An 18,705-nucleotide genomic window follows, 5' to 3' on the forward strand; every position below is an offset into this window, starting at 1 on the left:
ATTCTACTTGATTTGGAGACTTTTTTTTTTTCCTCCTCTAGACAGATGCACCTTCCTAATTCCTTGGAGTTTGGTCAATATTGAAATATGTTTACATTACCAAGACACTCACTGACCAGTGGGTAGAGGAAGCAGCTAGAAGATAAGGCACAAATTAACCCCTACCAACCCTCCCCACTCTACCTGTTCCTGCCCCAAGAAAACTGAGTTGCCTCTAATTAAATCTCCATCCACAGCAACCTTCTAGCAGAGGCTCTCAGCGGAGGAGCTGAACAGCATCGGGCGTCCAGTCTCACGGACTCTTACCTTTTTCAGCTTGCCGCTCTTTGTACCCACAAACACCACGCTGTAGCCGTTGTAAACATAGGACGCCACCGAGGTCATGCGGTCCCGGCTGGTGGTGTACAGGGTCAGGCCCTCCACTGGAATTGAGCCTCCAAGTGGCTGGTTGATGTCCAGTCCACAGAAGTTGTCATCGATGGGCACCGGCTGGAGAGAAGGGGAGGGACCTGGGGTGAGTAGCAGCGGAGGCAGGGCCGCGTTGATCCCCACCAGCCCACCCACCGTGGCCACCAGCCCCAGGACACCAGGCCTCCGAGAAATTCAGGCATGGAGTTCAGGGGCCTAACACACACTGCACACACAAACATCTCACGGCTGACCCATGAACCCCGCACTGACTCCTGTGAAACCAGACAGCTTTCTTCTCCCTCACCTGCTATCACCCACTCGCTTTTCTGCCAAGACAACCAGCGACAGGTTGCAAAGCTGATTGCTCAAACTCATTTCCTGGTCATTTACGTGTCCCTGTGGACCACGCCATTTGTGGCGGTCTTTCTATTTAGACAGTGGAGATTCAGTCTAGAGGCAACATCACAGGATTCCTACCGGCCTGGTGGCGTTCCTTATTTGTTTCCTGGACTACAAAAGCCTGCCTTCGGGCATAAGGAATTTTCAGTCATTCCATTATTCACCACATCCCACACTGGGGATATATTAAAAAGGGTTATCTTAATATTGAACAGTGCCTTATACTTTGGAAAAGTTACTTCATCTACGTGAATCTCAGTTTCTTCAGGTGTCACACTACCTGCCCACCTTTGTGAGAGAATCACTGGGGAGAAAAGGAAATAACACGTGCGAAGAGATTCGTTAAGTTGTACAATGTCACTGTCCGTTAGAGGTCTTCAGTGATGTTTCGGTAGATTCTGGGGGAGATGGTCTTCTTGTTAGCAGCCTTTTGCAGGGAGTGGAGGTATGCTTGTATAAAGAATATCTGTCATTGAATAAATTTTTTTTAAAAAAATTAAAGTCTCTTCTCTCTCAGAAGAGACTAGGGCACCTTGAAAAGACATTGCACCTTGAGCAAGTGGAAAAATAGCTGGACAGAAAGAATTCCAGTCTCTGCTCTTCTTCTATGTGAACTTTGATCAGTAACAGCCTCTTTGGGGACTGTTAAATTGATGATTTCTAAGATCTCATTCAGTTAAAAAAAAAAGACTGCATGCTTCCTGAGGACAGGGGCTGCGAGGGGGCTGCATTCTCTGCACACTGTCTAGCCTGGGGCTGGGCTATGACGGATCCTCCAAAACATCCCAGTTGATTGCACAACAGGGAATCCTGTGGGCAAAGGTTGCAGACTCTGGGCCAGAAAGAGCCCTGAGCCCTGTGGCAGCTGTTCCTCCTGGGTCTGGAAAGGCATCCTTGAGGAGGAAGGAAGTGACGGTCGTGGGAAGCACAGAAAGCATCATGGAGAGACCTGTTCCCATCATCCTTCTCCTCTCACCCACACCAGGAAAGAGCGGGCTGGTGTGTCGTTCCCTGACAGCTTCATTTCCTTGGAAGAACTGATTTATAAGCTAAATGGGATTTTTTTTGGTAAACCAGGGACTTCTCTTTCATTCCCTGTTCAAATCCAAAGAGAACAGAGGCTCATGTCTTGTGATTCCTTGGTGTTTTGTAGAGAGCTACTGCTCCTACAACTGAGTGGCGGTGCTACCCTTGTGTGTGTGTGTGTGTGTGTGTGTGTGTGTTTATTCTTTAGGAAAGAAAACTAACTTTTGGGTTAAGGATGACCTTGAATTCTGGATTATATGGCGCTCCACACGGCAGAAGGGATAAGCTTCTCAGGCAGGGAGTGAAGCAATGGTATAGTAGAGCCAGCTTATGAGGAATGCCTGTACCTCTATCTCTGCATTCAGTGACATCACACTGGTGGCTTGAAATTATCCATGGTGGGAGTATTTACACCACGGAAATTGGCAAATGCTTCTAATCAAGATCCTCCCACCCCAATCCCTTCCCTGCTACTACCATTGCCTGCATAGAGCCATGCATTTAAGATTCACTAGCACATCCCTGGAGCCAATGATGGAAATTTCAGGCTCCCTAGAAAGGTAGGTCAGAGGAATCAGCTACCACTTTTTACATTTTCTACTTCTCTTTCTCATCCCTACACCAGAGGCACAAGTGTCCTGATAAAGAATCAGGAAATCTAGATTGTAGTCCTGTCTCTACCACTAGCCAGCTATGTCATCTTGATATACCACATACCCACTTTGAGTCTGAATGCTCTCATCTGTAAAGGGAAAGGATTAGACCAGGTAATCGTCAAGCTTCCTTTCAGCTCTGAAAGTTCTTGATTTCATGGCTTCAGTTTCTTTCCCACTCTCTCCAGGGACCGCTAAGGTTGCAGAGCCTGGGCTCAGGCATAACCTAAGCCAGCTTCTGAGAAATGATGACAGAAGCCAAAAACTTGCCAGTGATTTTGAATTTCTCTACATCCCTCCTGACTCTAGAATCACCAGACTGTGACGGAAACGGTTTGTTCTGAGCCTAAGCCCCTGGGATTGGCTGGCATTTCCTTTTCTCGTCTCTAAATTGTCAGATATTCCCAAACACCTGCTGCCCCTTTACTTTTGCTCTGAAAGGGAGAGCCTGGTGTATGGCTTTCCTTAGAAGCAGCACGGCTAAATGCAAAGAGTTTGGACTCAGAGGTCATATGGGCTAAACTGAATTCAAATCCCTGCTGTGTCATTTATGGTTGTATGGGTGCAACCAATGTACTTAGTTTTTGTGTCTTTGTTTTTCCATCTGTCAAATGGGGGATGAAAATCCTTGCTTTATAGGGTCATATTGAGGATTAAGTGAGGTAACTCTTAAATTGCCCAGCACAGCCTTTAGGACAATAACTGTTATTCAATGGGTGACGCTCCCCTTCCTCATTTCTCTTCTGGAACAGAGCTCAAATCCTTCATCTGAGAGCTCCATGTTAGTCCAGAGATCACGTTAAAATTAAGCCCCGGGACGTCAGCTACCCTCACTCCTCCCTAACGCCCTCTGAGGCCACCAAAATGTCTCTGGGTCCCCAGGTCTGGGACTCCTTAGATTATAAGGGTTTTAAGGGGCCCCTCCTGTTGCAGCCCCACCTCCACCTCCACTATCAAGGCCGCAGCCGAAGAGTGATGATGAAGGGAGGGGGTGGTGAGTGAGGGGCTGTTCTCTCTGAGGTCCTGATCCCACCTGCTGTCACCTCTCTCCCAGTGCCTCTGCTGCTCTGTGGTTACTAGCCCGGGCTTGTCTCTCTGCAAGCCAATGGAGCCCCACAAGGGTGTCGGCACTTCCTCTTCCCTCTGGCTCAGCAGCAGGCAGGAATCAGCAGTTTCCTTCTGACAAGGGCCCCCTCTGGGCAGTGGGAACCAGGCTGGACTCTGCAAGGACTTAACCCTTGCATTTCCTCTCCACTTGTCTTGATTGGTTGGGGCCAGAGGTTATAGAATTTCAGGACTGTAAAGAACTTCGGAGAATATCTAGCTCAAACTCCTCATTTTATAAAGGTAAAATAACAGCAAATAACTGGTTCTATAATAATTAATATTAATAATTATAGCTGTCCTTTATTGCATGCTTATTATGGGCCAGGTATTGTGCTCATACATACTTGCTCCATTTGATCCTCATAATACCCATAAAAAGAGACTACTATTATTTCTATTTTAAAAATGAAAAAAAATACAGCTCAGATCAGGTACATAACTTGCCTAAAGTCACACAGTTTTAAATGGTAGGACTGATTTTTAAATACAAATCTGTTGGAATTCCAAGCCTACGGCCTTAACTACTATCCTATTGTACCAAGAGGCTGACGGTAGGAACAGAAGCATACCCTAGGCCTGATTTGTCTTTTGCTTTAAGAAGAGGTGTTTGGTCCCGGTAGCAGACACCCTCCATTTAGGGTGCTCAGAAGGCAGCCGTATGGGTCACTTGGTCTCAGATTGTTCCCCAGCTGCCGATCCAGTGTCCACAGCACTCTGCACAGAAATCTATCTTAGCACTTGTCACATGCGTAACAGTTAACTAATAATGCTCAACCTAACACGCCAGGCATGGTGTTAATCTTGCCACATAGTATCTGATCATCCCATGCGGTAGGCATTATGATTCCCATTTCACAGATGATAATGGAGAGATATTAAGTTACTCCTGAAGCAAGGAAGTCACACAGATAGAATTTGAACTCTGAATCCCAAACTCTTAGGTACTATATTACACTGCCAGCTATTTTTTCTTTCACTCTTTCTCCCATTAGATTACGAGATATCTGAAAGTTGTGATCATGTCTTTTTATGTTTGCATCCCCAGCTGGGCACTTGGAAGATCTTCAATACCTTCTTGTTAAGTGGATGGCTGGAGGGAGGGATGAATGGATGGATAGAGGGATGGGTAGATGGATGGACGGACTAATGGGTGGATCACGGTAACCACCTAGATGGCAGCATCTTGACCCTCTGACAGGACAGTGCTTTCCACTGACTTTCTTGTCTCTGCCATCCTCAGGTCTGGACCCCAAGCTCCCTTTCTTCTCCTTTTTCCCCAGTTTTCAAATTATCAGTCAAGCTCAACTCCCTTCTCGCTCCTCCAGCTCACATATCTACCTGCCTACTTTACTCCTTCACTTGGCTGTACAGTGGCCTACAGGGCCCTGTATGTACAGGATCTGGTGTGTGTTACCTCTGACTGGCTCATCTCCAACCGCTCTTTCTGCCACATGCTCGGGTCCAGCTGTAGTGGCCTCCTCGCTCTTCACGCTCTCCAGGCATGCCCTGCATTCTCTGCAAGAGCTACTCCCTCCCTCTCTCTGGAATGCTTTCCCAGATACCTGCATAGCTTACTTTCCTCATTCTTTGCTCAAATGCTGCTTTCTCAATGCACCAATCCTCGTGGGTACTGCCTCTCCCCACTTCTGTGCTTTCTTTTTCCCTACAGCAGTTGTCATCACTTGAGAGACGACATATTTTATGTATTAATCTGTCTTGCCTCACTAATGAAAGCTCCATGAGGGCAAGTAGCTGTGTTGTATGGTTCACCTCTGAAGCCCGGGGTGCTTACAACAGTGGCTGGTGGCGTAGAGGCCCTTGATTATACATTGGGAATGACTCCGCGCATCAGCAAACATGCCTCAAGTGTCTGGTATCCTCAGACTCTGTATTATGGGGACCACCTGGTAACGTGAGCCTGAGCACCTCTCTCATTTCAGGCCGTGGTGGTCTGCGGGCAGGGTGTGCAAAGGGGTGTGCAATGCCAGATGCCGCATCAGGGGTAGAGCAGGTGGGCCCTCCTTACCGCCTTGGTGCACTGCACGTCCTTCCCCAGCAGCCAGTTGAGCTCCAGGTTGCCCTCGCCCTGGTAGCAGGACTGCAAGCGCTCTTTGATCTGCAAGTTGATGGCCCGGATGGGGAAGGCACAGAGGGCGGAGTCATCCGGCGGGTGGTGATACTGCTTCTGCCCTTTGGAGAAGATGGCGAAGAGCACGTCGTCCTGGCCGCTGATGTTGAAGGCCTGGGCCAGCGAGTCCCCGGGCTTGGCGAGGTAAGCAGCCTGCAGGAGGCGATATTCCACCCCGGCCCGCGTGCAGCCGAAGGGCAGGGACACGTAGGAGTGGAACTTGGGGTCGTCCTTGCAGAGCCTCACGATGCGCGAGGTGTAGAAGAGGTCTCCGGCCGAGTTGATGGCCACGCCCTCGGGGGTCTCAGGCTGGACGGTGAGGAAGTAGACGAAGCCCCCGCTGGCGAAGCCGTAGATGTAGAAGATGTCAAAGTGGGCGACCAGGGCCAGGGTGTCGGACGGGATCTTGATGAGTGAGGAGACGAAGTCGCTGTGGAGCTCGTAGTCGAGCATGGCGGAGGACTCGGGGTCGCGGGGCAGCTTGCGGCTGGACAGGGTGGGAAAATAGTCCTGCTTGCCGTCCACAGCAGTGCCGATGAAGAGCTTGCCGTCCTCGCCCTCGGAGCGCACGATCACCCCGTACATCGTCCCCGTCTTGTTGACGCTGGACAGGTAGTGCTCCTTCTTGTGGGACGGCTCCACCAGGATGAAGAGGTCGTCCAGCCGCAGCAGCTTGCAGACCCCTTGGTACAGGCTGCCGCAGGCCAGCAGCCGGTTCTCGGAGTAGTCGATGATGAGCAGCTTGTTGACGTTGTTGGTAAGCGTGAGCACCTCGCTGCAGGGCTGAACGATGAGCGGCGGGTAGCAGGACTTGTTGTCCTCCTCCGGCCCCGTCTTGTGAGCCACCTGGATGGTCAGGTTGCCCGTCAGCTTGTACACGCGGTTGATGGCCCCCACGTACACTGCCCCCGTCCCGCGGTGCACCGTCAAATGGTTGAAGGTCCAGTCCCGGTTCTCGGAGTGGAAGGTGCTGAACTGGGGCATGCCGGCCGCCGGGGGTGCCAGCAGCACGCAGACGGCGGAGAGCAGGACCACAGGCCAGCCGTCCACCTCTGCAGCCCGCGGCCAGGGCCTCCTCTGTTCCATTCTGAGCCGGGCGGGGACCAGGAGACAGAGCCTGTGAGCGCTCGCGTACTCCGCCTTCCTGGCTTGGCCCTTACATGGTTCTGGAAAACACAAGGCAGAGGGGTCAGATGGAAAATAAATCCCTGGAGGAGTGAACAGGACTGCTTGACCCAGGTCCCAGTGCCGACTAGCTCTGTGAGGCTCTTTCTTCTGTATTTCAGTTTTTCTATTTTTAACATACTTTCTCCCTCTTCGGGATGTTCAGGGAATCCTATTATCTATTTTGGTCTCCAGCCTTTACGCTGTAAAATGCATTTTTTTTTAATAACTTTACAAAGCATCTCTATTTCTGTCCTCTTCAGATATCGTTTTTATCTCTCAGAGAGGTTAAACGGCTGAGTTCACCCAGCCAGTTGATCCTGGTGTCGGAACTAAAGCCGGACTTCCCCACCCAGTCGCTGGGTCTGTCCTCCTGTTCTCTCCCAGTCCAGTGGAAATCTCTCCTGTCTTGTGAAAGCTGGTCAGCAAGGTCCTCTCCCAGGCTCTCCCAGGCAGCTATTCCGAGTCTGATATCACAAATAAAATTCTTTCTTATTTCAGACTTCCAGCCCCTCACACTGCTGGCTTCCTTCCTCTTTCATGCTCTGTCCCCTGTAGGGAAGGAGGAGAGCTGGTCATCCTGAATCACAGTGCCTCTCGCTGCCCCTTGACCTCGTCCTCTCTAGAAAGAAGAATCCCTGATCATCAGCGGTTAAAACTCCTTCAGAGTGTGAGGTGGGACTGGGATCCCCACAGGTGCTGTTCAGGAGCCTGCAGAGCCCCAGGGAGAAGGGCGGACAACCCCCCACCCCTCCTCCTTGGGACAGGAGGGCATCAGCCACTGCCTCCCCAGTAAGTGGGGTGCCAGGTCCTGGGGAAATTGCTTCCACTTCTGCTTCTCTGCAGGTGGAGCACAGGGGGAGGTGGCCTCCTTAATCACGGGGACTGGCTGGCTGAGTCCAGTCTCAGCCACCTGGGCAAGGGTTCCGGGTTTGGGAGATGTGGAGAGGAGCAAAGGGAGGCAAGTTGAAGGTCAGGCTCACTGTAGCCACTGCCGGGGCCTTGTGATTGTTTAAGGCTCCGTGTGGCCGACCTCAGGCTGCCTGTCCCAGCCTCATCAGTCCCCTGCCCCGACTTCTTTCCTCCCTCTCTGCCCTCCCAAGCCCCAGGCTGCACAGCTTTTCCTCCTTATTCCAAGGAAGCTGCCCAGAGGGGCAAGGTGGTGTTCCTGCGAGAGCTTCTCTAGACTCCTCGGCAGAGGGTAGAGAGCGGAGCCTGTCCCATCACTCTGCCAGCGCTGCTCCTGACTTCTATGGAGAGGGAGGGACAGCGGTGGCAGTGGCGGCAGCAGTGGGCAGCAGGCTGTCTAGCAGAGGGATCTTTTCTCCAGCTGGATGGAGTGTCTGACAACTTCCTCGGACAAGTCCAGACAGAACTCTGGGCAATGAGGCAGCAGGAGTGGAAACACTCAAGCCAAGGATTAAGAATGTGCTCCAAGGCAGCTTAGGAGAGTCCTGTGTCCCTTCGCCCCCAACCTGGCTAGACTGGGCTGGAATTAAAACAGATGCCATCGGCAGCATCCCCATGGCTTTCGCTCTGTGTCTTTAGAAACTCTCCCTCGTCCTCCTCAACTGTGCCTCCCATGCCTGACAGCCATCACGGTGCCAGAGGGAGGCCCCACCTGACGGCTCTCCTCCAACCGGGCCTCACCGGGGTGTTGTTCTGGTGTGACTCATCAGGTCCCGGGCTTCCTTGGAAAGAGGGAGGCGACAGCGGCATGAGGCCCAGGCTGACCTCAGAGACTCTGACACAGCCCTTCCGGCCCCACGTGCTCACCGGCAAAGCCTCCCGACAGACAGAGCTTTCGGTTTGGAGGTTATTTTTAGCTATGTCCTGGGGCCAGTAGCAGGACGTGAATTCCTCAAGAGGAGCCGTGGAAAGGAAATAACAGAATGCTCACATTCTCCAGCTGGACAGGGAACGGCAGGAGGCCGGGCTGTGCATGCCCCTGTCTCTGGGTAGGAGAGCTCCTTTGCCTACAGGTGGAGGGCTGTGTGTCCCCAAGGAGCCGTGAGGATTCTAATCATCACCACTGATGCACTTGGGCTGTGCCTTTTAGACAGTGCTCTGTGAGACACCCTGGCATCGAGTTTGTGGGCAGTGCACCCCACCTCCCCCAGAACGTACATGCACATACATGCTTAGCCCATGGCTGGAGGGAAAAGGTCCCAGTAGAAGAGGTGACACCAAAGGACACGATTGTGAGGTTAAGATCAACTATCTCACCTCCCTGCCCGATATCCTCCAGAGACACAGTTTGAATAAACAGTGAGTGGCTTTTGTTGTTAGGAAGAATTGGGGAAGAAATTTGGGACCTTGGGCAAGTCCAGTCTCATCCCCCTTTTCTGGTAGGATGGGATAATTACAGCACCAGCCCCTCGAGTTGTCATAGAGTAAATGAGGTAACGCGGGGAAACCTCTTAGCATGGGAGCTGGCACTCAGTGAATGCTTAACTTATGGAGTTATTATTATCACTGAAGCCTCCCCAGGAGACTGCACTTCAGGAATCCCGCCAGACCTCCTGACTTCTCTTTTTGCTCGTATTCTTCCTTTCCATGGGAATGAATGCTGTGGGCAGATCTTTGATCCCCCTCCCTGGCCCAGTGAAGGGGCACAGACTGGGAAGCATGAGTCAGAGGAAGGGGGATAGATCCAAGGTGATCGTCTCTAGCACACTACTGCACAGGTCCCAACACAGCCTCTCTGCAGCCTGCAGGGAGCCCGGCAGAGGTACAGGATCCTGAGAGTTCAAGTATGAATGGCAAAATTGGCCTGGTGGCTAGAAGGTATGCAGTCATGGGGCAGGAGGAAGAGTGAGGGACTCGGCGAGCCCCGGATTCATATCCTGCCTGTGTCACCCATGAGTTGTATAGCTTTAGACCGGTCTAGCATCGACCTGAGCCTATTTCTTGATCTTAACATCAAGGATGTTAGAATTAACCAGTTCTTAAGATTTCTTCATTCAGACAAAATGATACCTTGAGACTTGTCTGCTTCAGCTTCCAGAGTCTATGACTGCAATGGCAGCTGAGGTTCTTTTGTCCTACTGGGTAAGGCTGGTGAAGTTCAGAGTTCTCAACAGACCAATAATTGGGCTATTCTCCTCTCACCCCTCAATCAGCATCTACCCTGGGACAGACTGCTCCGGGTGACCGGCCACACAGATTCATTCCATGGCACTCAAAGATCACCCACTTGGGAGCAGTAGGCACTAGTGCGTCAGGGTCAAGAGGAGACGTGGTCTCTTGCAGTGCAGGGGTGGCAGAGGAGGCTTGCATTCCACCTTGGAATTCACAAAGACAACTGACTTCAACAGCAAGTTGAGAGCCCCTGGCTTTCCAGGCCAAGGCTGATGCTATCAGGTAGCTCTTCCAAAGCAGGGCCCAGCTGGCAAGGATCAAGCCTCCCGTCTGAATTTGGAGTAAGGGGGAAGGGCACCCACCTCTGAACCTCTGACGAGAGGCAATGTGGTGTAATGGTTAGACTCATGAGCTCTGAACTTAGATGCTTGGATTCAGAGGCAATAATAGCTGTGTCAACTTGGTCAGGGTACTTAGCCATTCTCTGATGCTATCTCACTATTTATATATAATGAGATTAGCACTGGCATCTACCTCATAGGATTATTATGATGAAGTCCTTTAATACATATAAAGCACTTAGAACAATGCCTGGTCTGTTATAAGTGTTCAAGATACATTAGCCTTTATCAGTAATAATTTATTTCTCAATATTCCCAGCTCTTGATTTCCACCCATTCCGTGGTCGGTCTTAGAATGACTTTGGTAGAAGCCAGTGAACACACACCTATGACTCTGTAGACCTAGCATTTCCTTCTAACCCCAGTTTTCTGCTAGTGTCAACCTCAGGGGTTTTCTCAACGATGCCTCCTTCCCGTCCCTTCTCCTCTCTCCGTCTAGTTCATGAAGTCACTGTGTCACATGCATTCTCAAGAGCCAGACTTGCCAAGTGGCTGTCCTCCTACCAGTTTCCCTCTCCCCCACCCCAAGTCTCCAACCAGGACGTGCTGCCCCGGGATGCTCGCCCTATCAGCGAAGCACGCAAAGCATTCCTGATGCCAAGAAGAGCCCACGCTTTCCTCTTTGGGAAGCAAGTGTCACTAAATATTTTATTTGGAGGGCCTGGTGACACCATCTCCCCGATCAGGATTCAGGAGGCAGGTGTTGGTGACAGCTAGTGAAGGCATCTAATACCTTCCTGATCAGCTGCTGTAGGCAACAGGGGCAGAGCAGGGAAGAAACGACAATTAGGCATTTCCAGCTCAGCTCAGTGCCAGAGTCTTTCCTTCCTGTGACCCGCCCTGTGGCCTTTTTTAGGAGATCTGGGGGAATATGCCTCTATGCTTACTTGGCCTCCCTTATTGCAAAAGGAAGGAGGAGGAGGTAGGAAGAGGAGTTAGGATCAGGATACAATTTTGCTAAACTGAGTAAAAGTTCATGATGGTAGAGCTCCCACTCTTGGACCCATCTGTAGCTCTTCCATCATCAGTATCCTCCATCATTCTATCATCACTGTCACCATCATTATCACCACCACCTGCACTGTCATCACCAGCACCATTTTGGCTGTGACAGTTTTCATAACAATAACAGTAAAACATGCCTATTAATACAACCGCACCTACTAGGTGGCTCACATAGCCAGGATCCAAATGGTAAGTATGAGAATGAGGGCTGTGTACTATTTACAATAGCCAAGACATGGAAGCAACCCAAGTGTCCATCAACAGATGAATGGATAAAGAAGATGTGGTATATATATACAATGGAATATTACTCAGCCATAAAGAAGAATGAAATATTGCCACTTGCAGCAATGTGGGTGGACCTAGGGAATATCACACTAAGTGAAGTAAGTCAGACAGAGAAAGACAAATAGTACATGATATCACTTATATGTGGAATCTAAAAAATAAATCAATCCATATACAAAACAGACACATACTCACAGACATAGAAAACACATTTATGGTTACTAAAGGGAAAAGGGAGGGGAAGAAGGACAAATTAGGAGTATGGGATTAACAGATACACAGTACTAATATATATAAAATAGGATTTACTGTAAAACACAGGGGACAATATTCAATATCTTGTAATAACCTATAATGGAAAGGAATCTGAAAAAGTATATATATATATATATATATATATAAAAAACTGAATCTCTTTGCCATACACCTGAAATTAACACAATATTGTAAATCAACTATACTTCAATTAAACAAACAAAGAAAAAATGAGCGCTGTGAAGTCAGAGGAGTTAGCACCTGTTCCTGGGCTTCACCCCAACCTCTTCCCTCTCCCAGGGCAGGGAAAGGTCCATCTTCTCCCCCAGCTTTCCCTTCTAATTAGTGGCACCTTTAAAGCAGGAATTCAAGTCTAGCACTGCAGCAGACTGTAAAATTACTCCAGTCCACTTCTTTTTTTTTTAAATGAAGAAACTGAAGCCTATGGAAAGAAAACAGATTGTCCAAGGTGACCCAACATGACTCAGGGACAGGCTTCCATCAGAACCTAGACCTTGTGACCAAAGGTCCATTGCTTCCTCTGCTGTAGGCAAAAGAGTCCAGGGAGTCAGTTATGTTCTGCCTCGAGGGTGCCCTGTTTTGGGGAAAGAAGGTGCCTTTTGATCGTGGTGGCCCCCTGATGGGCAGAAGTGAGCCTGGGACTGGGCCTGGACAGGGAGGTGGTGTGCAGGGCAGACTCAAGGATGAGCGGATTAAGGGGCAGGGGAGTGAAAGGGACACCAGAATGGCTCCCTTCTGTGTTGGGGGGATGACCTCCTCCAGGCCAGGCAGGTCCAGGCAGTTGTCACACACAAGAATGGCACCTATACTGTGACTTGGGGGCTAAGGTGTCCTGTACCATATGCCTCTGGGTTGTAGACAACCCCATAGACAGGTCAGATGTTATCCAAGCACAGGCACTTTCTTTTTCTCAAAGACTTAGAAATGCAGCCGAAGGGACTAGAGTGAGATATCCAGGGGGACATCCTATCTAGAGAGGATCCCTGGGGCATCCTGCCAAGGAGATGATGGAATTTTCTGACATTGAATTTTCCTGACAGCTGTTGAGGAATATGTTTACTGAGAAGCAGGGGATTGGTCCCAGTGACCCAAAGAGGCTGCCTTTGGTATATGAATTAAAGTCTATGAGGATAAAATGTCTAAATGCACAAGGCTGGGGCCCTGGCTCATCCCCTGTGGATGGAACGATCTTGAAGGACCCGTCATAGTGTCATCTTTGGGGTTGTACGTGAACATTCCAAGTGTCACTCTGTCGAACAGCGACCTCAGAGGTAGTCCAGGCACGTTGAGTAGCACAAGGTGAATGCCAGGGCAAGCGCAGAGGCCGCGGGTAACACCGACAGCTGGAAGGCCTCAATTAGAGTGAAAGGAGTTATCTGGTATTTAAATAATTATTAGATGGAAGGAGTAATCATGGGTTTGAGCTGATTTTTTCCCCCACTGTCACCCTGATGGCGTCTATAATATATTATTCAAATGCCCATGATGCTCACTGAGAAGAGACCAGAGAGAGGGGAGAGATTGGGAGAGAGAGGTGGTGGTGGGGAGGCAGGGGGTGGGAGAGAGACTCATTTAATCTCCATGTGACAGGGCTGCAGGAGGTACGATTAGTCTTTTTCTTATTTCAGCTGTCACTCAGGCACAGACACCAAGATTGTTATTAGCGTATTTTATGCACGCGATTTAAAGGGAAAAGAGGAGGGGGGTTGGGCAGAGGGAGAATTTCCTACAGAAAATAACGGGACCAAAGGAACAATTTAGATGTCACTGCTATACCAGCTGCGTTTGTTTCATTAATCGAATGTCATTTTTTCCCCCAGACTCAGTGCTGTTATGCGAAGCTAAGTGGCTACACCTCGCCCCAGAGCGAGATGGAAGGGAGGTGAGGGGCGAAAGAGAAGGAAAATGGGCCTCTGCCTACATGGCCTCTTGGCATCTTTCCTGAGAAAGTGCAATAGACGATACAATGCTCCCCACCCCTCCCACATCCCCCCACGGTATGTCCAGGCAACTTTTGGTAACAACAGCTACCCAGTCACTTCCCTCACCATGAGAAGGGAGATTCCCTGCTTGTCCTTCCATGCAATTTTTTTTCCCACAGGTGGATAAATCAGATCTAATCTCCAATAACCAAGGACTAAGTGAAGGAAATTTGGGGAGGCCCTAACATTGATCAGCAGTAAGGGAAGAACTCATATTCCAGGCGGTGAGAGGGCTGCTGACCAAGCCACTGTCTGTGGCTTTCTGCTCAGGCAGATGGTGGAAGCAAGGCCCTTGCATCCCACGTGAGTGCATGACAGAGATGGGGTCTCTGTGTCTCAGATGGCACGGTGAGCAAGGCACTCCCGCTCTCATGCACCCTCCAAATTCATATGTTGAAGCCTTAAGCCCTGCAACCTCAGAGCATGGCTGTATTTGGAGACAGGGTCTTTATAGAGGTAATTAAATTAATATGAGATAATTAGGGTGGGCCCTAACCCAAATGTACCAGTGTCTTTATAAAAAGGGGACATTTGGACACAGAGACAGATAGGCATGGAGGGAAGACATGTGAAGAGACACAAGGAGAAGACGGCCATCTGCAAGCTAAGGAGAGAGGCCTGGGACAGACCCTTCCCTCACAACCATGAGAAGGAACCACACCTGGACTTCTGGCCTCCAGACTGTGAGGCAATTAACTCCTGGTGTTTAAGCCACCCAGTTGGTGGTACTTGGTGACAGCAGCCCTAGCAAACTAATGTAGCTGGGAGGAGTGATGCATTCCACCATCTTGGCTTGGGAATTGTTCCTTGAAAGAAACGGGTGTTTGTGGCGAGGGGTTGGGTAGAAGCCATCACAGGGCCAACACACTTCGAGATGTAGATCTCTCAACATCTCTGTGAGAACCAAAGGCAGCAAAACATGCTTCCCCTTTCACCCAGCTAAACACAGTGGCCCCGAGAATGCACTTGTTCTGCCTCTCCCAGCTCTGGCCCCAGTGGGACTAGAACTGGGTTTTGCCAGCCTCTCACCTCTCGTGCTTGGCCTGCAGAGTTCCTATCCATTTTGCCTCCCTGCCCCCTCCTCCTGCTGCCCAGAAGAGTCCATGTGTCACCTGCCAGACCCCAAGGACACAGGGGATATTCTGTGACTCCCAGGGAGCCATCGCCCTCCATTCCCACCCCAGCTCCTTCTCTGGTCTGTCCAGGGACCACTGCCTCTTCACATCAGGGAGGGTTTTCTGGTAGCTTTTTTTCCCCAGGTCTCCCAGTGGGCTCTGCTCAAGCCCTGGAAACCACACCAGCTCTCCCAGGGCCTTAGCAAAACATCCAGTGTTTGTCTTCTCCTCTCACAGGCTATAAAAGTTTGGAGTTGTCTCCCTGAATTATGAAGGGTTCCAAAGACAGGCGCTTATTTGAAGGGTTGCAGAGGGGAGGGGCTGGGCTCCTTTCTGGGGTGCTGGCTGGGTTGGCTTGGCCAAGTCAAAACAAGATTCATTACCCTGGGGCCGGGAGCAGGGAGATACACCGCCTGACCCTGCAGACCTGCCCCATATGTCACGGGCCTGTCAGAAATCTCCCAGAATTCCCTTTATTATCTAAAGGTCGCCACCCGGGCAGCGCGGAGAGGGCCCATGGTATAAACTAAACTACAAGAGCAATCAATTTCAAGCAGCTGCCGGCCTGCCCCCCCTCCTCCCTCCTCCTTCCGTGGGCTCTGCCCTCTTCAACCCCCTCTAGGGGATGGTGCAGCCCAGCCTTGCCATGACTACCTCACCCCTGGGGCAGAAAGAATTTCTGCGACTTAGCAGGGCTCTGAGGCTCCAAGCTGTGGGCACTGGGGGTGCGCCTGCCCTCTGCACCATGGGGCCCCTAGAAAGGTGACCCCACTTGTCCCCTGACTGTAGCCAGACCATACGCATACCATCCTCGTGATGGGGTTGCTCTGCTGGTAGGCATTATGGGATTAAAGGACAGGAAGGGGAGTTTTCAGGCTCCTTCCAAAGTCTGGCAAAGGAATAAAAGTGGGGATCTAGCATTGCTAAATCAAGTCCAAATTTACGTTAGAACTCCTCATACCAGAAGGGTCGCGAATAGCATAATGGTAGCAATTTCCATTTGTGTTCCACGACAAAAATAATAAAAAGGAGCAGCTATCATTATTATTAATTATTAACCACCTGCTATATGGTACACTGCTAGATTCTTTGCATACGCAACGGGTAATTTTGTGATTATTCCGCAAGATGGGTATTATTCTCCCCATTTCACAGATGAAAAAATGGAATCTCAGGGAGGTTGAGTAACTAGCATCATTCTGCTAGGAAGCAGAACTTTCTGACACCCATGCTTTCCCCACTCTTCCACATCACCTAGATATTTAGAATTTATTTTTCAACCAAACCCTCTTGCCCCTAATCCGGGAAGACTCATGAGAACTTTAAGTAAGACTTGGCAAGTACTTTACTTTAAAGTCAAGACTTGAGGCTCCCATTTTATTTTGGTAAAGAAGCAGGGCTGAGGATGGAGGTGGCCAGGGCTGAGTTATCCATTACAAGGTGGAGTCCATGGGTGTTTTGTGGCAAGAGGTTTGCTGGCTGGCAGTCACCTTTCAGGGGAATTCCACATGATCTTTCCGAGGAGCCTGGAAGTATCTCTCCTGCCTTCTCACCCAATGCTTACTGTACAAGGAAGAGCTAAGGACTTTGAGATAGAAATGGGGCAGGAGAGCAGGAAACAGGGTAGAAAGTACCCAACTAAGGGGTTAAATAAATTACAGTTACTCCAAATAACGGCATATTATGCTGTCATTAACTGCAATGTTTTCAAAGAATAGTGACACAGCTCCAATTCTCACCAGTGGGGGGGGGAAGGGGGAGGAAGAAAAAGGAGGGGGGAGTAAAAAAACAAAGCCCTAGACATTTATCCCAGCTCTCAGGCTGTGGAATGGCCCTAAACGCCACTTACTTTCCAGGAAGCTGTCCTATCTTTCTCCTCTTGAAGAAGAATTTTAACAGCCCCCAGCAGTCCCCAGGTGAGAGCACTTCCTGTTTCTCTTGCAGACCCTCATGCTTTCTGCCCCATGGCAGCCACTGAAAGGCTCTAGGGACAAGGGGCACTCCCCATTGCTGCTGCCTTGTCCTTGCGTCAGGGAGAGCAGCCATTAGTGCCAGATCAAGGTGCATTTTTTAACGCTGTTTCCAGAAGTTGGGATTCCCCCAAGTTCAAAAGAGTGGTCCTCTTTACTAGCAAGCCTGGTGTTGCCTCCCTGAAAATGTGCATGTAAGACAGTCACAGTCACCATCCAGGTCTGCCACTGTGATGGACCCCAGTGAAGGCCATTGGCCTCTAAGATGCAGCCATAGATTTCCTGCAAGGTGTGCCTCGTACTGCTTCATTTCCTGTGTGTCAGAGGACTACCTTTGACTAACTTTGCCAGGTATAGGGCCAAAGTATGGTATCCACCTAGAAAACACCTTCCTTGGCTCCCTGCTGTTGCCCAGACAGACTCGGGACTGCTCAGTGCCCAAGTTCAAGTCCTCCCAAGCTGGCTCTTCTGTCTTTCTCTGGCCTCCCTTCCCACCTCTTCCCGGGTGACCCCACTCCTAACAAACTGGTTCATTTGCCGAGTCCCCGAAACACCTCACACGGTTTTATCTCCGTGGTCCCCTCTCCCTGGAATGCCCATCTCCACTTTCTTCTTTGCCTGTCTAAACCCTGTCCATTCTTCAAAACCTCAGGAAGCCTCTAGGTGCTCCCTGTCCCCAACCCCTGTCTTTCCTCCAAAGTCAAAAATTGCTATTTCTAGCACACATTGATTGCATGGTAGTGTAGGCTCTCTTTTTCATGTGACTATCCTATCTTCCCATTGCAGTAGAGGCTCTTTGAGGGCATCTTTGGCATCCTGTACAGGGGTAGCATGATGCCTTTTACTCAGTACTGCACTCAGTCTGAATCATGGAGAGCAGGGGAGAGGGAAGGGGGGATGCTCATATGTTTTTCTCACCTGCTAGGCTGCTCTAAGCCATGGCTGAAATACACTTGGCTCAATGATTTGTCATAACTGATCTTTGGGAGGTAGTGAAGAAGGGAGTGAACCATTTGGGAAGGATCCTGGCTGTGTTGTTCGTCTTGAGCCCACTGGGTGAAGAGCAAATGTCATTGGCTAGGTGGATAAGGTGGGGAGAAGGATGGAGAAGAGTGAGGAGATGCCAGCTCTTCTTTGAAGAATGCCCCATGCAAACAGGGTTGGTGCAGGAAATGTCTTGGCAAGAAGCCGTGAAGCATACGCTATCATCGATCACATGAAAAGCACGTAATCATAAATGGACAACATAAAGTGATCAAAAGCAGAGTGGGTGGGGTGAGATCCCTCCAGGAAGGTTTCGGAGCAGGGCTGTCCTATGAGGAGGTCAAATCGCTGTGACACATGTTGCCGGGCAGCGGATGCAGAGGCTTCGGAGGCAGACCTGGGTGCAAGTCTTGCTCTACCACTTACTAGTTCCCTGACCTTGAACATGTTATTTAACCTTTTGGAGTCTTAGTTTCCTCAACTGTAAAAGGCCACCGCACAGGGTTGTGGTGAGAACTGATGAGAAAAGAGATGTGAAAGTGTTTTGTAAATGCCACAGTTTTGAATAAACACCAGTTACTCTTATTTCTGTTTTTGGAGAAACACTGTACAAGGGCATCATCTCCTTGGCAACAGTGTCTGCCCTGGATGGTGGCGTCAGCCAGGTGACGGGGTGGTTCTTGTGCATGGAGCTTGGGGACCCAGCTCCCAGCTC

At 50.0% G+C, this 18,705-nt stretch overlaps 1 protein-coding gene across 6 annotated transcripts in view; it reads right to left on the reverse strand.

Moving 5' to 3' along the window:
- The window catches only part of PLXNA2 (plexin A2), a 221,583-nt gene that overhangs the window by 189,116 nt on the left and 13,762 nt on the right, over window positions 1-18,705 (reverse strand). For 5 of the 6 annotated variants that reach the window (XM_027082880.1, XM_027082878.1, XM_027082881.1 and 2 more), the window contains exons 2-3: window positions 5,623-6,890; window positions 307-489 (exon numbers count right to left, since the gene is read on the reverse strand). In XM_027082880.1, the coding sequence (XP_026938681.1) occupies window positions 307-489; window positions 5,623-6,810 (1,371 nt within the window). In that variant the 5' untranslated portion in view covers window positions 6,811-6,890. Of the gene's footprint in view, window positions 1-306; window positions 490-5,622; window positions 6,891-7,405; window positions 7,511-7,871; window positions 8,610-18,705 lie in introns of those variants that run through there. The other variant, XM_027082879.1, reaches the window with a different exon arrangement.

The sequence above is a fragment of the Aethalodelphis obliquidens genome, unplaced genomic scaffold, assembly GCF_003676395.1.
Source record: "Aethalodelphis obliquidens isolate GAN/ISIS:26980383/991018 unplaced genomic scaffold, ASM367639v1 scaffold48, whole genome shotgun sequence".
Taxonomy (NCBI): Eukaryota; Metazoa; Chordata; class Mammalia; order Artiodactyla; family Delphinidae; genus Aethalodelphis; species Aethalodelphis obliquidens.